A 19,214-nucleotide genomic window follows, 5' to 3' on the forward strand; every position below is an offset into this window, starting at 1 on the left:
CAAAATAGCTTACGAAAACAAGCTGGCGGAAAATATAAAAACTAACTCCAAAAGCTTTTATAAATATATCAAAAGGAAAAGACTGGTGAAAACCAAAGTTGGTCCATTGCAGTCAGATACGGGGGAATATATAATGGGAAATAAGGAAATGGCAGATCAACTAAATGCATACTTTGGGTCAGTCTTTACGAAGGAAGACACAAAAAACCTCCCTGGGATATCGGGAAAAATAGGGACATTGGCAAAGGAGGAACTGACGCAAATCAATATCTCTAAGGATATGGTGTTAAGGAAGCTAAAGGGATTGAAGGTGGACAAATCCCCAGGGCCTGATAACATGCATCCTAGGGTACTGAAGGAGGTGGCCCTAGAGATAGCGGATGCACTAAGGATGATTTTTCAGAATTCATTAGACTCGGGAACAGTGCCGATGGATTGGAGGGTAGCTAACGTTACCCCACTATTCAAAAAGGGGGGTAGGGAAAAAGCAGGTAATTACAGACCTGTAAGCCTTACATCAGTTGTGGGCAAAATGCTGGAGTCCATCATTAAGGATGAAATAGCGGAGCACTTAGCAAATGGGGACAGGATAGGACAGAGTCAACATGGATTTACAAAGGGTAAATCGTGCTTGACTAATCTATTGGAATTTTTTGAGGGAGTAACTGGTAGAATAGATGGGGGAGAGCCAGTAGATGTGGTGTACCTGGACTTCCAAAAGGCCTTCGATAAGGTCCCACATAAAAGATTAGCATGGAAAATTGAGGCTCATGGGATAAAGGGGAAAGTTTTGGCGTGGATAGGGAACTGGCTGTCAGATAGAAAACAGAGAGTTGGAATAAACGGCTCATTTTCTGAATGGCAGGCAGTAACAAGTGGGGTACCACAGGGATCTGTCCTGGGCCCCCAGCTGTTCACAATTTACATTAATGACCTGGATCAGGGAGTCGGATGCAGCATTTCCAAATTTGCAGACGACACTAAACTAGGAGGGGGGGTGGGCTCAGAGGAAGAGACCAGGAAGCTCCAGAGCGATTTGGACAGACTGGGCGATTGGGCGGATAAATGGCAGATGCACTATAATGTGGACAAGTGCGAAGTTATCCACCTTGGGTGCAGGAACGGGAGGGCAAATTATTATTTTAATGGCAATAGATTGGGAGAGGGGGAAGTACAGAGAGACCTGGGTGTTCTTGTACACCAGTCGCTGAAGGCGAGCATGCAGGTGCAACAGGCGGTCAAGAAGGCAAACGGTATGCTGGCCTTCATAGCAAAAGGGTTAGAATACAGGAACAGGGATACCTTGCTGCAGCTGTACAGGGCACTGGTGAGACCACACCTCGAGTACTGTGTACAGTTTTGGTCGCCTCATCTGAGGAAGGATGTTCTTGCCATGGAGGGGGTGCAGCGGCGATTCACCAGGCTGATACCAGGAATGGCGGGAATGACCTATGAGGAGAGACTATGTAGTTTAGGGATGTACACACTGGAGTTTAGAAGATTGAGAGGGGACCTCATAGAAGTGTATAAAATTCTGACAGGTCTAGACAGACTGGATGCAGAAGGAATGTTTCCCTTGGCGGGTGAGAACAGAACTAGAGGACATAATTTAAGGATAAGGGCTAAACCATTTAGGACAGAGATGAGGGGGAATTTCTTCACTCAGAGAGTGGTGAACCTGTGGAACTCATTGCCACAGAGGGCAGTGTACGCCAGCTCATTAAATATATTTAAGAGGGAATTAGATATATTTCTACGGGCAAAAGGGGTTAAGGGTTACGGAGAGAAGGCGGGGACGGGATACTGAATTAAAGGATCAGCCATGATCTCATCGAATGGCGGAGCAGGCACGAAGGGCCGAATGGCCTACTCCTGCTCCTATCTTCTATGTATCTATGTAAGAGCCCATGGGATCCAGGGTGCCTTGGCACGTTGGATCCTAAACTGGCTGAGTGGCAGGAGGCAGAGGGTGATGGTCGAAGGTTGCTTTTGTGACTGGAAGCCTGTGTTCAGTGGGGTACCTCAGGGATCGGTGCTGGGTCCCTTGCTGTTTGTGATCTACATAAATTATTTAGATGAGAATGTAAAAGGTATGATCAGTAAGTTCTCAGATGACACGAAAATTGGTGGGGTGGTAAATTGCGAGGAGGAAAGCCTCAGGCTACAGGACGACATAAACAGGTTGGTCAGATGGGCGGAAAAGTGGCAAATGGAATTTAACCCTGAAAAGTGCGAGGTGATGCATTTTGGACAGACAAATAAGGCAAGGGAATACACAATGAGTGGTAGGACCCTAGGAAGTACAGAGGGTCAGAGGGACCTTGGTGTACATGTACATAGATCCCTGAAGGCAGCGGAACAGGTAGATAAGGTGGTTAAAAAGGCATATGGGATACTTGCCTTCATTAGCCGAGGCATAGAATATAAAAGCAGGGAGGTTATGATGGAGCTGTACAAAACGCTGGTAAGGCCACAGCTGGAGTACTGTGTGCAGTTCTGGTTGCCTCACTATAGGAAGGATGTGATTGCTTTGGAGAGGGTGCAGAGAAGATTCACCAGGATGTTACCTGGGATGGAGCGCCTCAGCTATGAAGAAAGACTATACAGGCTGGGGTTGTTTTCCTTGGAGCAAAGAAGGCTGAGGGGGGACCTGATTGAGGTGTACAAAATGATGAGGGGCATAGATAGGGTAGATAAAGAGGAACTTTTCCCCTTAGTAGGGGGGTCAATAACAAGGGGGCATAGATTCAAGGTAAGGGGCAGGAGGTTTAGAGGAGGTTTGAGGAGGAACTTTTTCACCCAGAGGGTGGTTGGGGTCTGGAACTCACTGCCTGAAAGGGTGGTAGAGGCAGGAACCCTCACAACATTCAAGAAGAATTTGGATGAGCACTTGAAATGCCATTGCATACAAGGCTATGGACCAAATGCTGGAAAATGGGATTAGATTGGACAGGGCTTGATGGACGGCGCAGACACGATGGGCCGAAGGGCCTCTTTCTGTGCTGTATAACTCTATGGCCTTGTAGTTGGCAAGGTTATTGACCATGTCATCGATGCATGGTAGTGGGTAGGCATCCAGGTCGGTATTCTGGTTAATAGTTTGCGAGTAATCGATGCAAAGACGTTTCTTGTGTTGCTTCAGAGGATTTTTAACAACGACGACTTGAGCCTGCCAGGAAGATGAACATGGCTCAATGATACCGTCAGCTAGAAGGCGAGAGATTTCTGCCTCGATAAAGGATCGATCATCTTGGCTGAAACGTCGTGATTTAGTGACTATGGGCTTACATCGGGGGGAAAGATTTGCAAACAAGGAGGGCTCATCGAACGAAGCCGCCGAAAGCGCACAAAACGGTACTTTGGAAATAGTAAGCTCCGGCTTTGACAATGCAAACTCGAAAGTGAGTCTTTTGTGCTGTTTCTGGAAATCCTGTCCCAGGAGCACATTACTGCATAGGTTTTTGAGCACACTGAGCCGGGTGGAGAAATAAGTGCGACCATTGAGAATAAGGTCGACAAGACAAAAGCCGGTGGTCAGTGTCGTCAGAGCCATTGCAATTTCCCTGTCCGAGGGGTAAATACGCAGTTTTAACTTACTGACAGCCCGCTCACTAATGAAGCTGTCAGAGCTGCATGAGTCAATTAGTGTGCTCAAAATGTGTCCATTTACCGAAACCTTCGTGGCTGCCTTTGGGGGAAAACAGCTGTGATGGGAGGAGGAGCAGTTTTACTCCTGACAGCTGTAACCTTAGTAGTGGTTCTTGGGGGAGGAGCAATTTCATAGATAGCAGCTGTAACCTTAGTCGTGGCTCTTGGGGGAGGAGCAATTTTATAGATAGTAGCTACAAAACTAACAGGAGCTTTCGACCGCCATACCTTAGAAAGGTGGCCTTTCTTACTAACAGAGGCTCTTGACTGGCATACCTTAGAAAAGTGACCTTTCTTGCTACAATGATTGCAGGTTGCGTTACAAGCAGGACAAAATTTCCTATAATGGAACACACCTCCACAGAAGAAACACTTCCTTCCAGATTGCAAAGATGCCGCTAGGGCGGGGTTCTCATCCGCTAAGTTAGAGTCATCATCAGTGAGGGCTTCCGCCCGAGACCTATCGAAGGAGTCATTAAAAGTGATAGCAGCAGCCCATGCACGAGGTAAAAGATAGGTATCTGCATTCCTCTTTGCTAAGTCCAGGGAACACACCTGGTCATAGGCAGCCTGTAACTCGAGGGTTTTATTCTCCAACAGACGCTGGCGTATGAAGGGAGACGTAATTCCATTAATAAAGGAATCGCGAATTAGCTCCTTCTGGTACTGCTCAGCTGTGACAGCTTTAAGGTTACAATCCTTGCTGAGCCTGCGAAGCTTTTGAAGGAATTCATCAAGTGATTCCCCGGGTTGTTGTCGAGTTGTGGCCAATAGATGCCGAGCAAAAATTTCGTTTGGGGCCTTAACATATAGTCGCTGTATTTATACTCCTTGGACGGCGCCACCAGCTGGCCGTCCAGCGTTATTTCATGAGTAGTTTCTTTATGATGATGAGATTTATAACAGTTATCAAAATGGATTCCTCCTTTCCCCACATGCAAAGGCCCCTCTGTTCAGTTTTATCTTCCTTTCAATCATAGATAACCTGGTCAAGGCTGCCAAAATATGTTATTCAGTAGATGCTGAATTACACACGAAAAGGAACTTGAATTCAGCACTGTAACTACTCAACTACTCAAATATCTATTTTAAGTGAGTCTAACAAACTATTTATAAATGCTAGATTATCAACAGAACAACTGTCCATAAAAGAAGGGAACTGGGTGACACAATGAGAAAACTGCCCTTTTAATTCTGGAATCTAGGTTCTATTTCAGATGGATGGCATGAAAGACTGGTCCCTCTGATGATTACCGTATTTATCAAAACATTTCCAACATGCCTTCCAACAGGTCCATGTTACTTAAATTTAACAGTATTAAACCTCAAACCTGGTACATTTTTGCAATTAACTTTTTTATTGAGATTCTTTCATCAGGAATTATGTGCAGCCAACAAAAGGCATTTTACAGCTGCTTCTGACATATGCCAATCTCCTCTAAATATTTCTTTAACAAAAAATAAAAAAAACATGTTTACATATGTGTATTGATGTGCAGGTCGTGTGCGTATGAGACTTCAGAGCCTGTGATTTCGAAGCAAAGGACTATCCACCAGCACAGCTCCAAAACAGTACTAGTATCACACCAATATCAATAGGAGCATAATGTATGGCCAAAAAATTCTTCCCCCAATAATTATATTTACTTCTTCCATGGTATCCTCACCAATAATTACCCACTAACTGTGATGACTGTCCCAAAGCATCCTAGACACTGTTTACTGTCTGCACCAAACATAACATGCAAATTTCTTTTGAAACATTTTACTATACTACTCAAAAGTCATATATACATATATAAGTCCAATGGAAAACAATAAACAGGTTGTTATGAAAAAAACTGTGAAGGAGACATTGATAATTCATTCATAGAATAAGAGCTATATGCATTCTTAATTTCAGAATTCAGTCTCCAGCAACTACCTACAATTATACAAAGTTAAAATTGGAATCATTATGCTCAAAGACTAAAAGATTATCTTTTAAATGTTCACAAGTCCTGAAGAATTCAGAGGGCCACGGCCATGTTAGGGGAGAACACGGGCAGTAAGCTCACTAAGGGATAAAAATTCGACTGCATAGCATCCGTTGTTTGGCCGCTATGGGTGTCGTTTTGGATCGAAAATGGCATCTGAGCCGCGCGCGCTCAATTCTGGTGCGGGCCATGCCGGACGCCATCTTGGCGAGCGCGTTAACATCAGCACTGGGAGCGTGCGCCAGAAGTATGTAGAGTAGGCAGATTGTGATGTCAATCAGCATGCAATGCTAATTTGATGCCAGCGCTGCCATTTTTGTCCTCAACGCTGGAACTAACTCCCTGTGTTAACCTTGCACAGCTGATCATGCATTCAGCAGCTGCAAGGACCCCCTGTAGTGTATGTACCTTTAAGAGGAACTATGTTTTTGAAGCCCCTGTATACTGTAGTACCAGTAGTGACCACTCGGGTACATAAGCCTGTGCAGCGTCTTGTGTAGTTAGTTCACCTCCAGACTTTGTTCAGTAAACACTTGTTAAATCAACTCCTGCATTCCATGTCTCCATTAACACATGGATCTAACAGTGGCGACGAGTTAGAAACGAACTTACCTGCAATTCGGCAGCACCTCAAGGGGATCAATTCCTCAGACGAAGGTCGAAGCCAGAAGCAAGAAAAAAAAACAAAAAACTGTGGTTTCACCAGCTAAACAGGCTGGTGGCAGGTAGTGCACTGATCCTTCCTGGGCTGCGGTGGGCTAGAGCTCGATCGGGTAGCTCTGCAATGGGGCCGGGCAGCGAGTCGGGAAGCAGAAGCAAAGAGAGAGAGAGGGTGGAGCACTCAGGGCGCGGCCAGTGCTGCAAAGCAGGTCGGCGTTCGGACCGAGCAGAGGGAGGGGAAAGTCCCAGAGGGTCCGCTCCACGACGGGAACGGTTCTCCAAGTAACGGAGAAACTATTGAAGAGATATATACATAAAAAAATTTTTTTAAATAGAAATACCGCGAAAAGCTGCAGGTCGCAACGGGAACTGCGGAGAACGGCGTTGGCAGCAGCGGCAGCGGCGGGAAAGTGCGGGAGGCGCCATCTTCACTCGGCGGGGAAGAAAGAAAAGCGTGGGAGGCGCCATTTTGATCCATCGGGGACGGAGGAAAAGCGCGGGAAGCGCCATTTTAGATTTTCAAGATGCCGAAGACTTGCAATATTACTGCTTTCGATAGTGATATAGAAGATTGGACCACATATGTGGAAAGAGTGGAGGTATATTGCAAGGCGAATGAAGTAATGGATGATAAAAAGGCATCGGTACTTCTAAATCTGATGGGCGCAAGGACATACGGGCTGTTACAAAACTTAATCACTCCAGCCAAACCGATGGACAAGAATTTTAAGGAGATTGTTGACACCCTACAGGAGCACTTAAACCCAACACCGCTGCTCATAGCGGAATGATTCAAATTCTTCAGGAGGAATCAGCACAAGAATGAAAGTAACGCTGATTACCTCACTGAATTAAGAAAGCTGCCAAAGCACTGCCAATTCGGGGCAGGACTGGCAGATTCTCTACGAGACAAATTCGTCTGCGGTCTCCTTAGCGAAGGAACACAGAAAAGACTACTTTCTGAGAAAGATTTGACACTGGACAAGGCTTTCAGTGTGGCTGTATCATACGAAGCAGCAGCAAGAGGAGCTGCAGAGATACAGCAAAAGCCACAGGACTTCGGCACCCATGAAATGACACGGGGTTTCGAGAGATGTTATCGCTGCGGCAGATCCACCCATGACCGGAAGGACTGCTGGTTCAAGGACAAAGCATGCAGGCAATGCGGAAAGATGGGACACATTACACGTGTATGCAGATCTGGAAAAAAAATCCGCTGACAGTAAAAAGGTCAATAAGGAAAAGTACAGAAAGATACAAATGATGACGGACAGTAGCTCTGAAGACCAGAAGAGCGATAGCGACTCCGGAAACAAGAGACTAAGCTGTCTCAAATTACATAATGTAATTGCCAAAGAAGATTACCAGACCATTTGGGTTACCCTCACGATAGCGGGGTCCCCAGTCAAAATGGAGCTAGATACAGGATCAGCTCTGACCGCCATGAGTCGACGGGATTACGAGCGGCTATTTCCGCATATACCTTTGAAAGACACATCCATTATCTTGAAGACATATACGGGGCAGAAAGTATATCCCAGAGGGAAAATAAGGGTGCCTGTTGTATACAACGGCAAGGAAATACAGAAGTTGTATTTATACGTTCTGCAAGATGCTGGTCCACCGTTGTTGGGACGTGAATGGATCAGAAAGATACGTTTAGACTGGCACTCCATTCAGGCACTGACGGTGACCAGTAAGAAAAAAAATGATGATGACGTCATACTTGGACGATTAAAAGAAATCTTGGCTAACGCCAAAGAAGTGTTTCAACAGGAACTAGGAACCCTGAAAGGCGCCACCGCCTCAATAAAAGTGGAAGATGCGGCAATTCCCAAGTTTTTTAAGGCAAGGCCGGTGCCATACGCAATTCATCCAGCCGTCAAGGCAGAGCTGGAGAATTTGGAAAAAGCAGGCGTGTTATCCAAGGTAGATTGGAGTGAGTGGGCAACACCCATCGTCCCGGTCATGAAGAAAACGTTGAATAATGATAAATCTGAAGAACAGAGAAAAATTCGCATCTGTGGGGACTTCAAGGTGACTGTAAACCCGGTTCTTCACACGGTACATAGAAGATATTTTCGCCTCACTATCCGGGGGGAAATGTTTCACCAAAATTGACTTAGCACAGGCATATCTACAGATGGAGGTTGAGGAGGCCTCTAAAAAGTATCTCACGATAAACACACACAAAAGCCTGTACCAGTACAATCGACTGGTTTTCGGAGTGGCATCAGCTCCGGCTATCTGGCAAAGAGCTATGGAGCAAGTCCTGCAAGGGATTCCGGGGACTCAATGCTACCTAGGCGACATCCTTGTAACAGGAGAAAACGACAACGAGCACCTTGCCAACTTGGAGCAGGTGCTCACGAGGCTGAGAGAACGGGGCCTATGAGCAAATCGCCCCAAGTGCGAATTTTTCCAGAAACAAATATCATATTGTGGCCATGTCATTAACGAAGAAGGGTCGCATAAGTCACCTGAAAAAATTGAAGCGGTCGTAAAGGCCCCAGCGCCTGAAAATGTCTCACAATTAAGGTCGTTCTTGGGATTAATAAATTACTATCATAAATTTTTACCAAACTTGTCGACGGTTCTGCACCCTCTTAACGCACTGCTACAAACGGGAGTAGTTTGGAAATGGAGCGAAGACTGTAAACGTGCCTTCCATAAATGCAAAGGCTTGATCACGTCCAGGGAAGTGTTGGCTCATTACAACCCATCACTGCCAATCAGACTGGCGTGCGATGCATCCCCTTACGGCGTGGGAGCGGTATTGTCGCATAGATTCCCTGATGGCTCGGAGCGGACGATAGCTTTTGCGTCACGCTCATTGAACTCAGCTGAGCGTAACTATGCCCAGATCGACAGGGAGGCACTCAGCCTGGTGTGGGGGGTGAAGAAATTCAACCATTACCTACACGGACAAAAATTTACCTTGTTGACTGACCATCAACCCCTCGTCTCCATATTCAACCCTAAAAAGGGCGTTCCCATTATGACAGCGCAAAGGCTACAGAGGTGGTCCCTTTTCCTAGGGGCACACCAATATGACATAGAATACAAAGGAACAAAACAGCATGGGAATGCTGACGGGTTATCGCGCCTACCGTTGCCAACGGTAGAAGAGGCGCCTACAGTGGACCCAGTGGAGATGTTCCACTCGACCATAGTGGAATGTCTACCGGTGACAAATTCTACCATTGAAAAGGAAACGAGAAATGACCCGACTCTCTCACGAGTCTACGATTTAACGGTGAAGGGATGGCCAGCACATGGCGAACCACTGTTGCCAGCATTCTCGCAAAGAAGAGAACAGCTGTCAGTGTGCCGAGGAACCTTGATGTGTGGATCCAGAGTGGTGATTCCACCAAAACTCCAGGATAAAGTGCTAAAGGAGCTTCATGAGGGGCATCTGGGTGGAGTGAAAATGAAGAACTCAGCCAGAGCGTTTGTGTGGTGGCCAGGTATCGATGGAGACATCGAAGAAATGACCAAGAGCTGTCTAGGATGCCAGAAGGTCCAAAACGCCCCACCACAAGCCCCTCTACATCCACGGGAGTGGCCCTCACCTCCATGGCAAAGGGTACATATCGACTTTGCTGGTCCATTTATGGACTCAATGTTCTTAATCGCGGTGGATGCACACTCCAAGTGGCCGGAGGTAATAAAGATGTCCTCCACCACCACGGAAAAAACCATCACAGCATTAAGGACCATATTCGCCAGGAATGGGCTGCCTGAACAGATCTGTTCTGATAATGGACCGCAATTTGTATCCGAAGAATTCAGGAAGTTCTTAAAAAACAATGGGGTTAAGCACTACACGTCCGCCCCATACCATCCCGCCACCAATGGATTAGCTGAAAGGTTTGTCCAGACCTTCAAGAAGGCCATAAAGGCCATGGGTAATGAAGACATAAATCTACAACATAAGGTAGATAACTTCTTGTTTGCGTACAGGAATGCAACACATGTGGTTACAAACCAAACCCCCGCCATGATGTTTTTCAATAGAAGACTAAGATGCCGGCTGGATTTGGTCAAGCCAAACGTCAGAAGGGACGTAGAGAACCGGCAATTTCAAAGCATGAATGAAAGGCCAACTAGAACCTTCCAGATAGGTCAACCAGTTTTGGCCCGGGACTACCGTACCGAGAAATGGCAGCCTGGAACTATTTGCGCACGACTAGGACCGCTGATGTATACCGTGGACATTGGAGAAAGCATAATAAGGCGCCATGCTGACCAGATCATAGAGTCATCCGAAAAAGGACAACCTGCACCACAACTCTATACGCCTAGTGATGAAGCAGAGATACCCATAGTATCTACCTCCGATCCGGTGATACTGGAACCAGATGAACCCGACACTGGCATTGAAGCCGAATCGACCTTGCCAAAAGAACCTACTACACCACCGAAACCTATTACACCACCGAGGCGTTATCCGGACCGAGTCAGGAAGCCTCCAGAGAGACTGAATTTGTAATTGATTAACTTCAGCAAATGTGTAGATTATTGTTCTTGTAAAAATGTTATTTAATGATTACTTAAAATGTTATGTACTATTTATCTAAAAGGGGAGGAATTGTAGTGTATGTACCTTTAAGAGGAACTATGTTTTTGAAGCCCCTGTATACTGTAGTACCAGTAGTGACCACTCGGGTATATAAGCCTGTGTAGCGTCTTGTGTAGTTCGTTCACCTCCAGACTTTGTTCAGTAAACACTTGTTAAATCAACTCCTGCATTCCGTGTCTCCATTAACACATGGATCTAACACCCCCTACCAGTGATATTTCAAGGAATCATCAACCACTCTCAGGTGAGTTGCTGATTAATTTCTACTGGCTCTGTGTAAGTTTCTGGAAGTGTTTGGAGCTTTCCAGAGTTGTTTAAAGTTGGTGAGGTGACTGGGGGTGGTGCTGCATGTGGAGAAGGCCTTGGTTCTGACTTCAAAGGTTCTGGTCAGATCACTTGCTCCCAGTCATGGGTGCTCTAGTTTTCATCCCCCTTGGCCTACAGCATGACAGGGAGATGGAACAGATGCAACAAAGAAAAGGACAAGCTGCTCACAGAGGGAGGTGGAGGAAGGGGAGAGGGGCTCTCAGCAGCAGGCCTTACCCACCTAGTGTCTTCCGAGAGCAATTCTCTTACCTCAACCTGAGCCAGGAGCAGTGTGTGAGGCATCTGTGCTTTATGACGGAGGTGATCACAGAACTCTGCTACATTTTGCAACTGGACCTGCAGCCTCACACCAGGGCAAGGACAGCGCTGCCAGTGGCTGTGAAGGTGACCATGTCTCTGGATTTATTCGCATTGGGATCCTTCCAGGCTGGAGCAGGCGACATCTATTACAACTCCCAGTTCGTCGTCCACTGCTGCATAACAGAGGTAACAGACGCTCTTTATGCCAGAAGAGGGGGCTTCATTGTCTTCTCTCTGACCAGAGAGAAGCAGGCGGAGCATGCATATGGCTTTGCCAGGATAGCAGACTTCCCCATGATGCAGGGCGACATCAACTGCATGCTCGTTGCTTTGTGGGCACCTCATCTAAATGCTGAGATGTACTGCAATCACAAAGGTTATCACTCGCTGAATGTGCAAGCATGGTCAGCACATCATGATGGTGAATGCCTGGTATCCTGGCAGCAGTCATGATGTTTTAATTCTGTCCAATCTGCTGTTCCCTCAGTCTTTGAGCCACCAAGACAAAACAGAGGGTGGCTACTGGGTGACATGGGCTATCCGCTGACCACTTGGCTCATGACTCCGCTCCGCAACCCAACCACAGGTGGGCAGCATGCATATGAGAACCATGCTGCCAAACGGAATCTGATAGAGCAGACCATTGCCATTCTTAAACAATGCTTCCGCTGCCTGGACCGCTCTGGAGGAGTCCTGCCGTACTTACCAGAATGTGCCTCAAGATTTGTCGTTGTCTGCTGCATGCTCCACAAACACACCATCATGAGGGTCCAGCAGTTGCCACCAGGGATGCGGCGACCAGCTGAGGAGGAGGAGGAGGAAGAGGAGGAGGAAGAGGAGGAGAAGGAAGCAGAAGAAGAGGAAGTGGGAGGGAGGAGGCATCCCAGACAGCCCCTTTCTGCCCCGGCTGCCCGTAATCGACTCATCCAACTGCGGTATGAGTGAACGCAACCCCAATTCCCCATTCAACAATAGTCCCATACCTTACCATCCGTCCCTCTGTTACTGACCATCACAGCGTCCTCTTGGCCACAATGTTGAACTAAAAGCTGTAAGTGCAGGGTTCTCAAAATTCCCGCACTCCCCAAATTATGGATCAAGGGACCCTGTTTGGACATAGTTATTAAAAACAGGGTACCCAAAATGGCTTCTGCAGCCTCGTGACCAAACCAACAGGATTTTAAAGCAGGGCTCTGCAGACAGGCAGGCCCGGAGACGAAACTTAAAATACAGGAATCTGTGAGAAGGGCTCTCTGGAGCCAGCCAGACAAAGTAAACACAGAATACACATTCATTCGACTTGAAATAGATCAAGCTAGAATGGGCCTAGAATCGAGGCCATTAGGTTTCTGCATATTTAATCGGTAAAAGCTCACAGTAGCCATCAAGTCAGGATGGGGACAATTAAGTCTTATCCATGACAAACAACCAGGACATCGGGGCCATTAGACCTGGAGACAACCACTCCAAAAGTCGTTAAAGTAAATGGTTGTAATCATTTAAACAAGCCCGCCAAAAGTTAAATAATGGACTGACCTGATTTGGCGCGCAGATAAGGAGTTGAAGAACGGGTATAATTGTAGGCCCATCAGTGGTAATCGCTCTTAGCGCTCTTGCTCTGCCCTCTCAACATTGGCTTTTGGCCCGCTGCCGCTCGTACTCATGCCCTGGCCTTGTGGCGGGCTCTCTTCTCGCTCCCCGCACCGCTCAACAACCAAGGACGCCCATTACACCGGGGCCAAACGCGGGAGGAGAACGAGACCCGAGTTCAAAACCACACAGGACACACAGGCCACAAACGGGCAGACGAGATGAGACGAGACGAAGAAGGTAAACTGATAAAAGCAGAGAAGGGCAGCGAAAGACGCATTGGGGAAAACCAAACGCCTAGTTATAAACTGGCGTTTGGTGAATAAGTTGGCATTGCATGCATGAATAGTGCGAATAAGCTGGCGTTCGAAGAGTGGGTGGCAGCGCCCGTGACGAATAAACTAGCGTTCGAAGCATGGGTAGCAAAATCTTTTAGACGATAAAAACCGCCAATCGACCCCCAACCGTAACATTATCGCCGACGACCGCCTGAGGGAGAAGAAGAAGAAAACCCATCACGACGAGACGACGACGGTAGCTGAGGAAAAAGGAGGGTGCTTCGCATCAACAACTTCAGCGCGCGCCCTGAGACCACGTGGCGATGGGGTATCCCAAAGGACAGCGGGAGCGGACCTCAAAACTCACAACCGTTTAAGCAAAAGGTTTTGGTTCGGTGAGCATGAATTCCTGGCCCCTCATAGCTTAATCTAGTTAGGTATAGGGGGTGGGATAAGGATAAGGGGATTGTTTAATGTAGTTGTCTTCCCTCGATGTGCCGTGTGTTCCCCATTCCCATATAAGAGTAATTGTTTATGCCTGTAATTTTTCATACCAGTGATTTTCATAAGATTGTTTTATTCTGCTTTTAATAAAATCTTGGTTTTCTTGCACCAAACCACTTGTCTATTCGATTTTCTGTATCGCCGCCTGTACCTAAGTCCAGTGTCTAGAACCCAGGGGTGTGGGAGCAATTTGAACCGTTCAAAGGACAGTCAGAGACGAAGCTGACTGGGCACGACACACCACCCCCTACAAAGCCACGACAAAAGAAACATTCCAATCCAAGTTTATCCATCAATCCATCCAATATAACATAACAAAGTCAACTAATCACCCTTCTGCATTCCCTTAGTGCCGGTCTTCAGTGTGCCTTTGTCTGTCCTAGTGCTCCTACGAAGTGTTACCCCAGTGGCTGGTGGAAGGCTGCTGACATTCATTGGGGGAGAGTGCAGATGGCATTGCAGGACAATCTCAAACACCTCTGGGCCTAGAAGGCCCAGCTGTGAATGCTCCACCTTGCTAGCAGTCTGGGCTAGCTGGCTGACAGGTAACAGCAAGAACACTGGAGGAGTGCCAGTGGTGGGAGGATGAATGCTGTCATCCTGAGAGAGAACACCAGGTTCTTGCTCCACGGAGCCACTGCCACTCAACTGGGGTGGCGCCTCAGAATTCCTATCTGTTGGAGGGCAGGTTGATGGACTGCTGTGACACCCTGCGTGCCCCTTTCCACATTAGTAAACTCAGCCATAATGGCAGCAGAAATAACAACAGAAAATGCTGGAAAAACTCAGCAGGTCAGGCAACATCCGTGGAGGGAAATTTGAGTTGACGTTTCGGGTCGAACCCTTCTTCAAAACTGGAAATTTTCTGTTGTTATTTCGGATTTCCAACATCTGCAGTATTTTGCTATCATAATGGCAGCAGTCTGAGCTTGCATGACAGAAGTCTGACCTTCCACTGCAGCACTCCACAAGGGTGTCTTGTGCTTGTGCTGCAATGGAAGCTGAGACATCAGCCATCAGACGCTGCATGATGGTTGAGTCCACAAGTGCGCTAATGGATCTGCCCACTCTTTCCACGCTGGAAAGGATTGGCTCCAAGCTCTGCGCAAAGCCCTGTGCAAGGTTAGTGCCTGACTCCTCCATGCTGCTTGACATTGCACTCAGGCTTTCTGGCAGGCCTGCCAATGCACGAAGCATTCTGTTGTGCATACCCATCAGTGTTCTTCTGTAGGCCGCCCCACCGAAGTCCTCATCTGAGTCCTCTGCAGCAGAACTCATGTGCGACCACACGCTCCGGGGAGCTGGCACCTGCGCTACCATTTCCCCTTATCCTGGCTGCAGCCCACTCGTGCCCGGTGACTCACCACGTGCAGGTCCCGCCTCTAAGCTACCCTCTAAACTCTGTGCAGTGCCAGTATCTGAGCTGGTGGCTGCGACTGTCAGATTGAGTGATGGTGTTTCTTGTTCTTCATCACTCTCCTCCCCCTCTTCATATTGAACCTCTGGCTATGCAGGTTGGCTTACTTGGGTCTCTGATATGAGAAAGGCACAAGGGTGAGGTTGTGGTGAGAGGAGGGGGAAAAGCAAGAGGTGCGTGCTTACACCATGTGCAGCTTGTAAATCAGAAGAGATTGTGGGATGAGGGGGGAGTGGGATGTAAGAAGGAGGCTAACATATGAGAATACCGGCATCTTGTACTCTTTCTGCTCCGCCGCTGGCCACATGCTCAGCCATGCCCCTCCCAAGAATGAGGGTGAGATGATGCAGGCGAGCCTGTCCGCCACCGGTTTGGTTCTGTTGGTGCCGGTTATGCGCCACCTTTTCCTGCAATAGAAAGGGAAGTGTGTCAGTGCATGTGATGCAATGTGTTTGGGTGATGTGCCTGTCATGGTTGAATAGCTGACAGTGTGTGCAAGCTATGAGATATGGGTGTGAGGCTTGCAGCAGTATGTGTGTGTGAGAGTGAGATGGAGCATGTGAATGTGAGGTATGAATGGTGACTGATAGAGATTGCTGGTAGGTGAGTGATGGGGGTGTCGTAAGTTAAGCAGTGTGTGAGGCTAGTGGTGCAGTTTGTGGGATATGGCATTTGAAGATTAATTCACTGACCTTGATCACTCGTGTGAGGTCATTATACTTCTTCCGGCACTGTGTCCACGTCCTTGGGGATACACTGCTGGCATTTATCACAGTGGCTATCTGCTCCCACTGTAGTTTGCTCTGTTACCTGGAGGGCCTCCTGGCCCCCTGTGGAAAGAGAACCTCTCTCCTCCTATTGACCTCTTGCACCAAGGCTTCCAGTGCTGCATCGGAGAACCTTTGTTCATGCTCTCTCCCCTGTTGTGCCATCATTGTGCCATTCCTTCCCACTATCTTCCTCAGCCAGTTCAATGATCTGCTGCAGGCAGAGTGCACCTCCCCTTTAAGAGGTGCAGACTGTCTTTAAGTAGTGCAGACTAGCTTTAATTGATGCTAGCCTTGCACAAACTTGGGCCCTCTGCTGAGGGTTCAGCCATTCAGCAGCGCGCTCAGCGCTGGGCTGAAAACCACAATCATGGAAATGAGCAGGCATTATGAAGTTCGTGTGCTGCCTACAGTCTTCCGAATGGGCAAGAGTTGCTAGCGCATCGCAATCCCCGTGCCCAGTTTCAAGGGCAAATGAATTTCTAAGCCTGAATGTTATGGATATTATCCAAAAAAGGAAGCTCAATTTGTTGACAATGGTGATCTGACCCTTGAACCCGTTGTAGGATTTTGTAAATCACATATACTGTGATTTTCAAGGCTGGTTCTGTTCAGCTTTAAAATTTGTTTTTTACTTCAGTAACCTTCATAGTGTTGATTTATGATGAGGTTCATTGTGAGCTGCAAACAATTGTGATTATCATGATTACATTTACAGTGACTACAACAAACAGTTGGTTAGTAAGATTAATTTTTAATTGGAATAACAGGGTAATTCTTTCAAACAGAAACTTACTTCTGTATTCTGAAAAGCAGTAGTCAAGTCCATTTTGTATTCAACTGAAAAAGATAACTGTTGGATATATGGGAAAAATATCAAATAAAGCATCTAAAGTTTGGTACAATCTAACTGCTCATAATTTAAAAACCTTGGTAGCAAACCTATATGTCAACTGTTTGTGTTTAAGGTGGACAGTCAGTATTCTGGGAATGCTGTTTGTACATCTGTGCTTGTGGACCAAAATTAACGCAGACCAGGGCCCCCCGTAACACCCGCTCCCAAACTTCTACCTGATGCCACTTCGATTGTGAATAATGGCACTGTACAAAGTGGGAAGGAATTGACGTGAGATTGGGAATTCCTACTCAGCATACAGCACCATCAATAATAATAGTGGCAGGAAGGAGCTCGGGAGTGGTACTTGAGGCAGAGGGAGTGTCAGAGTGGGTGGGGGAAACTAGGAACCAAGCATTTCAGGAGTGGGGTGGTGAAAAGCTGGGAGCAGTGTTTTTGGGGAAGAAGGGAAAGAAAGAAAGAAAGTGGGTAGGTGGTAGCAGTATTTTATGGAGGGTGAAGAGAAAGAAAGACTTGCATTTATGTAGCACCTTTCATGACTTCAGGACATTCCAAAGCACTTTACAACCAATTAAGTACTTTTGAAGTGGAGTCAACGTGGTAATGTATGAAATGCAGCAGCCAATGTGCGCACAACAAGGTGCTGCAAACAACAATGTGATAATGACCAGATAATCTGATTTAGTGATGTTGCTTGAGGAATAAGTATTGGCCGGACACCGGGAATAACCCCCTGCTGGAGGCAGCATTTTGGGGGGAAGAGAGAATTGCTTTGGGGAAGCTGATTCTAGTTGGTTTGTTGAAAATACAAATATCACTTTATTTTTTCCTTTCTTTAAGATTAAATTTTTAAAAATTCAAGTGTGAAACAAGAAGGGGGTTAAATTCGATTGATTTGCACCAATTTCTACCCTGAAATCTTTAAAATTAACCAAAATGTACCAAATTTAATGGTCTTCCTCCAGAGCCCCCGAGAAATGTACCAGACTAGTTCTGAGGGGAGGGAGGTGTACCTCATTTGAAAGGAGTGACATGATTCTAAATTTGGTGCCTGCAAGACAGGAATCAATATTTGGGTTTCTGATTTGCTATTAAGAAATTTGCAACTAGTTGGAAAAAAGGTTTTAAAATATCAAGAAAAATAATTAATTTGCAAGAATGGACCTGCCCCACAAGAAAATAAAACTTGAGCCTTCAAGACTTACATTCCCTTTTAGGCTTAAAGTGCAGAAATATTACAAAAGACAATAGGAATTTACAGGACTGGGGACAACCATTGCAATCTATTTAGGAAATGTCATATACCATGATACGTCTCATATTACGCTATCAAACTTTTCTCCAGGTACTTATCCAAGTTTCTTTAATTTGTTAATGAAATCGGCCCCCATTGCTTCTCTTGGCAATCAATTTGAAGCATTCACCTCACTCTGTATAAAGGAGTTAAATCTAAACTTTTTTCACCCACTTTTCTAAGTTTGAGGCTATGCCCTCTTTTTTTAGAATTTGTCACACTTAAATATAATTATATTTTTCTTGTCTATTCCATTTAGGATCTTGGACACTGATAGAATATCACTCCTGAATCTTATCTTCTCCAGTGATAACATCCCCAGCTTCTACAGCCTCTCCTTATAATTCAGGTTACCATTCGCTGTACATAGCACTCTAGGTAGGGCTGGACTAGAGCTCTGTACAAACTCAGAATCACTTCCTGAGATTTGTGCTCTAATCCTCTGGCTATACAGCCTATGACCCTATTTGCTTTCACTCTTACTCCCAGACATGTGCTAATGGATTTAGTGATCTATCTGCTAGTACCCCCAAATTCCTCTCCTGTTTAGTGTCCTGTAGAATGATGTCATGCAGCTTACATTGCCCTTCTTTATTCTCCACTCCCAATCTGATTACGTATTTTGCATTTATCCACATTAGATGACATTTCCACTCATAAGTCCAATTTACCAATCTATCTAGGTCCTTTATAATTTGAACAGCTTGTTCCCGGTTCATGGCTGCCCTTCCAGTTTAACATCATCTGCAAGTTTTGTTTCTGCCTTCATTGTAATCGAACAATGGGCTGCATTTAAAGAGGAGATGGTTCGGGTATAGTTGAAGTACATTCCCATGAGGGGAAAGGTAGGGCAACCAAAGCCAGAGCTCCCTGGATGACGAAAGAGGTAGAGAGTAAGGTGCAGCAGAAAAAGGGGGCGTATGACAGATGTCAGGTTGAAAATACAAGTGAGAACCAGGCTGAATATAGAAAGTTCAGAGGGGAAGTGAAACAGGAAACAAGACGGCAAAGAGAG

The 19,214-nt window shown here is 46.4% G+C and overlaps 1 protein-coding gene across 1 annotated transcript in view; it reads right to left on the bottom strand.

Moving 5' to 3' along the window:
* Window positions 1–19,214, bottom strand: part of tmem67 (transmembrane protein 67) — a 495,060-nt gene that overhangs the window by 235,276 nt on the left and 240,570 nt on the right. The window contains exon 15 of the mRNA XM_085992667.1: window positions 16,846–16,902. Coding sequence (XP_085848793.1) covers window positions 16,846–16,902 — 57 coding nt within the window. The remainder of the gene's footprint in view (window positions 1–16,845; window positions 16,903–19,214) is intronic.

Source organism: Somniosus microcephalus, chromosome 7, assembly GCF_052327205.1.
Source record: "Somniosus microcephalus isolate GS21.2 chromosome 7, FLI_Smic_1.0, whole genome shotgun sequence".
Classification (NCBI taxonomy): Eukaryota; Metazoa; Chordata; class Chondrichthyes; order Squaliformes; family Somniosidae; genus Somniosus; species Somniosus microcephalus.